General features: G+C 36.0%; 1 protein-coding gene across 4 annotated transcripts; it reads right to left on the bottom strand.

The window, feature by feature from the left end:
* Positions 1-873: 873 nt before the first annotated feature.
* LOC111898500 (citrate synthase, mitochondrial) lies at positions 874-4,247 on the bottom strand. 4 transcript variants are annotated; one of them, XR_006190346.2, is made up of 9 exons: positions 3,478-4,247; positions 3,129-3,207; positions 2,593-3,039; positions 2,361-2,435; positions 2,210-2,273; positions 2,038-2,120; positions 1,792-1,841; positions 1,602-1,706; positions 874-1,122 (listed from the first exon to the last, which is right to left on the bottom strand). XR_006190346.2 is itself a non-coding variant. In XM_042901010.2 (9 exons), exons 4-9 carry the CDS (start codon positions 2,644-2,646, stop codon positions 1,065-1,067), a joined length of 384 nt encoding a protein of 127 aa, XP_042756944.1. In that variant the 5' UTR covers positions 2,647-2,658; positions 2,925-3,039; positions 3,129-3,207; positions 3,478-4,247; the 3' UTR covers positions 874-1,064. The 4 variants fall into 4 exon arrangements, 3 of the variants coding, with proteins under 3 accessions (XP_042756944.1, XP_042756945.1, XP_042756943.1); XM_042901010.2 differs by lacking the exon at positions 1,602-1,706 and having other exon boundaries at positions 2,593-2,658; positions 2,925-3,039; XM_042901011.2 differs by lacking the exon at positions 1,602-1,706 and having other exon boundaries at positions 2,593-2,658; positions 2,970-3,039.
* Positions 4,248-7,941: the final 3,694 nt, after the last annotated feature.

Here is a 7,941-nt window from a genome sequence, read left to right as displayed (position 1 = left end):
AAGAAAGGTAAAGATTCCAACCCTAATCATATGTGATTTTTGATGTATGTATGCTAGTCATAGGGTTATTTCTTTGGTATTCATAATTGTATGTTCAAATTAGAAAAACCTAGATCCAAAGCAATTAGGGTTGCATGTACACCATATGAATGATGTTATGCTCAAAACCCAAAAAAAAAAAAAAAAAAAAACAAGAAGTCTCTTGGAACCCTATAAATGACGTTATGACGTTTTTGCCACAAGTTTTTTTGGTGGATAGTAATGGCAAGTATTTTGGAGTTTTATAGAGGGACTTATGACGTTTTTGTCAAAAGATGTCCAATGTACAAGAACATCTTTGGTGGTTTGGGAAAAAAAATCGGACTAACTTCAACGAGAAATATGAAACGATCCAGAAGTCAAAAAATGATATATGCTATATGTTTGGAAAGCTCTGAATGTGTAGTTTGGCAAGTTTTTTTTGGAGTTTTGTAGAAGGGGATATGACAGTTTTCTACGGCCTGTCTTGTGTAAAAAAAATTATTTAGTGGCTTGAAAAATATTTTTGGACCAACTTAAACAAGAAGTATGAAATGATCCAGAAGTCAAAAAGTCGTGTATTTTATATGCTTGGAAAACTCTGATGTGTAGTTTTCAATGGAAAAAAATGCAAGTCTTTTTATGTTTTTAGAGGGAATTATGATGTTTTTGCCATACGATGTCCAATATACGAAAAATATTCGGTGGTCAAAAAAAATATTTTTGGACTAACTTCAACGTGAAATCTGGAACGATTCTAAAGACAAAAAAGTTATGTATTTATACGCTTGGAAAGCTTTGGATGTGTAATTCCCAATGAAAAAAAACAAGTATTTTGGAGGTTTATAGATGGAGTTATGATGTAACATTCCGTTAAATAATAATAATAATAATAACTAGAAAGGTAACCCCCACATTGCGGGGGTCGGAAGGTGTCGCTTTTGTGTGGAACTATAATACAACTTTCTAATTGGTAGCTACAGTAAAATATGTTGCTATTGTCTACGTTTCGCCCATTTACAGATACACAAATATGTTGTAGTATGCTATAATATGATGACCCCTTTGTGTTGCAAAGTAAATAGCAAGTGCGGCAGCAACACCCTGTTAAAAAAAGTAAAGTATTACCTCTCGAATATTAAATAAAGCAATGGCTAAGGTTATGGCCAATACGAAGACCCTATAAAACAAACATAAGCAGTATAAAAATATGGACAATGTTTCAATACAATTTTCTAAAGTCAGTTGGGTATTAGTAATCGTATACCTACAAATCAACAATACACACACTTCCGGTAATAGATCAAGTCATTCTTTTTAGAAAAAATAAAGAGCAAAAGAATATGGTAAACGAAATAACAAAGAATAAAGAAAAAATGTTGAATTTAGCAACTATTTAGAAACATGTGGCGAAAGTCTGAATGTTAAAAAGTTCGGGTTGATAATAGAAGATGAAAAAAGTATCAAAATAGAAGAATGTTGGAGAACAGTATTAAACTATAATTGGATTAAAGAAACGGAGCACTTTTGGGAAATACCAAAATTGCCCTTGAAATTTATTGGTTTTAGGCTAACATATATACCAGGTTTTTTTGTCCATATTATAGCATTCAACATTCATCAAAACATTACAACTGGTAGTTGAGCAATCAATGAAAGAGAGTCCTCAAATGTTGGCTCTCGGTATCCTGAATCATAATAATATGTATATAAATCATGTTTTGCATTAAAAATAAGTGCCTTAAGAAAATATAAGAATTAGAAGAAACCCACTTGGATTTATGGATTCCATTCTCATAAGCTTTTGCGAATTCACTTTGTACCTGTGAAAAAAGGAGTGTAGTTAAATTGTCGAGTATATTAAAGAAGTTACATTGCTTAATTGCTTATAATATTAGTTTAACCTAACAACATGATTCTATATAAATATAAGGTGTGTAAAGTATGTTCCTATTTGCTATTTCCTGCCAAATTGTCCTTTTTTTTTTTGTAAAGAAACGATTACATGAAAAAACTAACCTGCAAAGCCATGACACCAGTTGTAAACTCAGTCATTGGATGAGTTGTTATAGGTAATGCATTGATGGCTTTATACACATGATCTGCAACAATAAACAAAATACACCAATAAATAAAAAGTTCAACTTTTTATAAATTTAAATTGAGAGGAAATGAAATTACATTACATTACCTGGGATGGTCGCACGACTGCGTAATTCTTTGGACAAAGCATTCACTTGTTCTATTGTTGGGACCTTATTGATGAAGAATATTGAAACCAAAAAAATGTCTATAAATAAAATAAAAATAAACAAATTAGACATTAACATTCAAGAGTTTACCTTTCTAGTCAAAAGAAGCCAGAGAAGGCCCTCAGGTAATGGCTCTACACCAGGTTTTGCTGCTGGCAATACTTTCTGGCATTCAGGTATGGAGAGACCCCGAAACCAAATTCCTTGAATTATTATTTATTTATGAAATATATATTAATATCAATATCATTGACTATTTACAACTTATAATGATTAAAAATAGATAAAAAGTTCATCAACGGGAAGATAGAAGATATAATACCTCATTTGGATCAAGTAAGGATATTTCCCATAGCAAACCTGTCATTCCTCTCATCCCACCGAGTACCTTGTGAAAATTTGTAACAAAAGATGTAGATATTATGAGACTTAAATAGATAGTGAAACCAAAAAGTTCACAAATAAGATATAAGTAAAGAAGCATTGATTTACCATATCAACAAAACAGTTAAGTATAATGACAAATTTACCCTCAAAGAAAAACTTTGGTAACATATACAAATAAATAAGCAAAGTGACTATAATTTTTTATTTTGGTAAACTAAAACAACTAAAGCTGATGCAAAAACATGAAAAAACAAAAGAATAGTGAACCCTTGTATAATGCCAAAACAATTTCAAGCTTTAAGGAACCACCACGGTTTCACTTTGAATAGAGTCTTGGATTTTGATTTTGTGTAGGTATCGAAAGGAAGAAAGTCAACCATATCTGAAAAATAACCAAGAAGATTGTTAGTGTTTTGGATCCAACCAAGAAACATACTCAAGCGAAACATGCGAAAAAAAAAAATTTCATACCGGAGTAGTCAAAGTAGAATGCTATATCATCACTTCTAATGTCATTTTCTCACTCAATCCTACCTCTCTGTTCCCTCACCTATAAAAGCAGGACCAAAAGGGATAAAAATGTTAAATGCAGATAAGAAAAAAAGGTGTCACTTAAATCACTGTACTTAAACTTGTGGTTATCTTTGTATAGAAAGCTCTAAGAAGATCTGATCTAAAATTGAAAAAGACACAAAAAGAAACAAAGAAGGTGGTTTTATAATGGGAACTGGGAAGGGTGTATGCAAAAAAGAGATAAAAAAATTAGTCTAAATTAAAAATAAAAAAAAAATTAATGAAGGGGATGAGCTCATGAGCATACCTTACACTGGAGGATCCTGCTGCGACCTCTTGAAATCCCTCATTAACCTCTTCTTTGCCGGTGTCGATATCCTCAACTCTTGTTACAGACATAAAAAATCGACTTTGACATTTCAATCCACCGATCATGTATCCTGTGTCTAGTTCGCGTGAGATTATCGATAATCAAGTGCCATTAACATACCTATTTGTATTCTAATCCTGGATGTATAAACCTAGTAATATTCGTAAGATGAGAGACGATATTTAAGCACTAATTGAATGAATGATATAACATGTTACTCGATTCTAGGGTTCCGTTATATGAGCGTGATAGCGTGATAATTAGATGGATAGTTGAAAAGGATTGAGAAATCTTGTTGCCTGGAAAGTTAAGCGGCCGGAAAAGTGAATCGGAAGTCGATCAACGGTCGGTGATGGTGGATATGTCTGGCATCCGTTCGTAGCCCTTCAAGAAGGCAGATGCGGTGGAGATCGACTCTGTGATCTCTCTGAGTGGAGAAGAAAAGTAGGAGACGATCGGTGGACGAAAGAAACCGAGGCGGTGATAAAAGAGGTGGGGGCGGTTACCATGGTTGAGGAGAACGGGAAAGAAGCATAGTCAAATCCAGAGAAACAAAAGCAGATGACCACCAAGAAAGAGAATCACAGGGGAAAACAAAATAAAGTTTAACAGGAAGAAGACACATGGAAATCGATAGAAATTGACATGAACACATCTGACGATGTCTAGGGCAGTGGGGCGGTGGACTCAAATTGATGATAAGTCCGTTTGGGATTTAACTTTCCACAAAACCCCCCAAATAAACTTTCCAACAATATAGACAAAATTGCAAAAATGGTCCCTGTGGTTCGCAAAATTCTGCAGATTTGGTCCAAAAAAAAATGTTGGTGCACCACTGGTCCAATTTTAGATACCTTGTGTGGTTTTGGTCCCTATGGTTGAGATTTTGTGTGTTTTTAGTCCAAACCCAACCTGAAATGACGAATATGCCCTTTAATGATTCTTTTTTATTTATTTTTAACTTTTTATTACTATTTTCATTAAAAAATAAAAAGAAAATAATACCACCCTCCCCCCCTCTCTGTCTCTCTCTCTCTCTCTCTCTCTCTCTCTCTCTCTCTTTCTCTCTCTCTCTCTCTAAAAAAACCAAATCTTCACTTCATCGGTTTCTTTATCAGTTTATCTTCTTCATCAGTTTCTCCATCAAATCACATTTTCAGCTTACCATCCCACAATACCTAAATCTTCACTTCTCATCTCATTCACTCCTCTTTGTCCCTATTTCGTCTCTTTCTCCCTCTAAAACAACAATCTGCATATTTGGAAGAATTCTTAGCTCATCATCGCTTTAGTAAGGATTCAAACACACACACACACACTTTTTGAAATCGATTGAGAAGTTGAATACATATCAGGGGACGAAATCGATTTCAAATCTGTCAAGAGTCAACCACTTTAAACCCAGTAAACCTTAATCGCTCGATTAATAGGTGTGTATATGTATTTTTGATCGCAGCTCTCAAGGATCCGATTTAAGGGTTGTTTGGTGGTTCAGGAAAGGGGTGAAGGATGGTGTTCGATTGTGGGTGATTAAGGTGTCTTGGGAGATGGTTTATCAAGAGGAATAATGGTAGTGATAAGTTGGGTTGATAATCGATGATGATTCTCGAAATTGATTGAGATAGTGGGGGTTTTGGTATGCTGAATCAGGTTCTGAAATGGTTGAAAAGGTATCACGTTATCTATTTTATCATTCACGATTTGCTTTACAATTTGTTAATCAATTCTACCTCACATGATGTTGATTCATTCTTGTTTATGTTAGACTAATCTCGATGGTGATTCTTGAATGATTGAGATTTATGAAAAAAATAATCTGATAATGGATGAAGGTGATGATGGTGAGACTGAATTTGTATGGCGATGGCGGTGGATAGATGGTGGTTGATATGATCAGAGAACGGAGATGGTGGTGGAAGAGAAAGAGTGAATCGAGTCTTCCTTTGCAACCATTTTCTTTTCCTGGACCCATTTCTCTGCATCTCTATCTCTCACACAATCCCGTTTTCCTCTCAAAGAAGACGATGTTCATATGTTTTTGTTTTTAGTTGTAGGTTGTGGAGAGGGAGAGATGATGAACATGCCTTATTTCTTCCTCTAATGAATCATGTAACGAGAGAGAGAGAGAGAGAGAGAGAGAGATTTTTCTTAATTTAATTAATGAAAAACATTTGAAGAAATATAAAAAAAATAAAAAAAACAAATATGAGGGTATAATAGTCTTTTTATGTTGACAGGGACCAAAAACAATATAAAGATCCAATTTTGGACCAGTGGTGCACCAACATTTCGTTTTGGACCAAAACTGCAGAATTTTGCCAACCATGGGGACCATTTTTGCAATTTTGTCAACAATATAAGACTAACAATAATACAGGGACCATTGTTGCCAAATAAAACTTTTCACATCTTTAATATATATATATATATATATATATATATATATATATATATATATATATATATATATATTAATAATAATAATAATAATAATAAAATAAATAAATAATAATCCATAAAACCTCGAGATGTATTTTATATTTTATTTTTATCCTTAAGTCCGTAATAATTTATCAGTGTTAGTCTCAAGAGTTAAATGTTATATTATCTGGATGTTGAGGGTTAAATGGTAACATATGGACTTGTATTGAATAGTATTTTTTTAAAGCAGGGGCTGTAGTGTAAATATTGGACCTTATCTGAACTAATTTGTGGAGTCAGAGACCAAACTTGTAAAAATGTATCGAAGTTTCTTTTCATGACGGGATTTGAAACCCGTTCCTTCCCCTCCCGTTTTTAAGGTTCATGTAACCCAAACCCTAACCCTAATAAGGATACGATCGCCACCGTAATACCTCCCCCTCACCTTCAACCGCCGCCAGCTCTACTAGTAAGGTTGGAACCACCGAACGACCACCATTACAACTCTGACGACGGGATTGAAGGCCAATATCATGGCTGTTGTTGCTATTTTTCTCCATCGCCGCTCTTGCATTCCTCCAAGCCGTCGTCCGTCACGCTGTCGTTATCGCAGTTGGATTGCGTCGCCACCGAGCTCCTCCGTCGCTGTGCCACTGTCGTTGAAGATGAAGGCCACTGTCGGAACGGAAGAAACACGCCGGTGTCAATCGCTGTTACGGCTCTTGGTGAGGAATCACATTTCCTCTCCTCTCTTCTCCGTTCTATTTTGTTGCAATGTCGTCGTTGCCACTCTAAAGGTTGTCTCGATACCGCCATGTCGTCCAAGCGCCACACATTTCCGCGAGGGTGATTGAGTATTGAGTGTGTGTTACCGGGTTATGTGTATGTGACTTCCTGTGTGTGGGTGCATTTTCCAGTACAAGTTGTGTGTTTATGTGTTTGCTTGGCCGAGAACCAAGAGATCATCCATCACCACCACCGTGAGGTGGTGGCTGTCATCTCCGACCTCCATCTGCAATCGTGTGGGTGGCTGTGTTGCGTCTGTGTGCAAGTTTCAGTGTGTGGAATTGTGTGGTTGTTGTATGGCTGGATGAACCGACGAGAAGAACCACCATGGCAACCGACCATGGTGGTTGCCACGTTGCTACTGCCTTCTGCCACCACCAACCGCTGTGTTGGGTGGCAATGTGCCTGATTTAATGTGTGTGTGTATGTGCTTTTTTTGGATAAAATGAAGTATTGGGTGCTTGTTGTCGGATTTTGACTCAGAAACCACCATCACCACCGTGAGGTGGTGGCTGCCGCCATGGAACGCCGCTGTCCACCATTGCCCGAGATGGTAGTGGGCGGTGCCCGATTTATTAAACATATATATTTAAATAATTCACTAATCATCTAGCTTAAGGAGTTGGAAACCCTAATTAGGTTTCAAAAAACCCTAATGTCATGAAACCCTAATTTTGGAGTTGGTTGGGACCCGCATTAAAGTTATTAATTAAACTCGAAATAATACTTAATAATGCCCCTACAATTAACTTAATGCAATATTGAGCTTAATGGATTAATTCCTTGAGGGGTTATGTGTGGAACACTAACCCTAGTTATCATTTTATGTGAAAAACCCTAGAATCGAGAAGCTCTATTTTGGACAATGATCGGGCACGTATTTGGACTATTGATTGGATTACTAATACATCCGAGAATGACTAAGTCAAAAATTAATCAAACCTACCCTTAGGTGATTAAGTCCTTAATGGGTTAAGTGCTCTTACTTAACCCTAATCATCATTTTATGTGAAATGCTAATCGTCATTTCATGTAGGGTAGTCACTGTTACCAGTGCCTATAACTGGTGATCGGGTATTGACTAAAGTATCTTCCTGTAGGTGATTGGAAGTGAGTTGAAGCTGGTAGAGTCCTTCATTGGTACAGTGGTTATCTACACACATATCGAGGAGAGTTTCGCCTCCTTATACCCAT

Source organism: Lactuca sativa, chromosome 4 (assembly GCF_002870075.4).
Source record: "Lactuca sativa cultivar Salinas chromosome 4, Lsat_Salinas_v11, whole genome shotgun sequence".
Lineage (NCBI taxonomy): Eukaryota > Viridiplantae > Streptophyta > Magnoliopsida > Asterales > Asteraceae > Lactuca > Lactuca sativa.
The sequence above is the reverse complement of the archived record's forward strand: the minus strand, read 5'-3'. Positions and strand labels throughout refer to the sequence as shown.

What these genes read in the sequence shown, in the direction of transcription:
- LOC111898500 (XM_042901009.2), bottom strand. Translation starts at nt 2,754, where the DNA reads ATGCTTCTTTACTTATATCTTATTTGTGAACTTTTTGGTTTCACTATC. An exon ending in GGCTTCTTTTGACTAGAAAG is followed by an intron (nt 2,274 to 2,360) that starts GTAAACTCTTGA and finishes TTCATCAATAAG; the next exon opens with GTCCCAACAATAGAACAAGT. An exon ending in CTGGTGTCATGGCTTTGCAG is followed by an intron (nt 1,842 to 2,037) that starts GTTAGTTTTTTC and finishes CTTTTTTCACAG; the next exon opens with GTACAAAGTGAATTCGCAAA.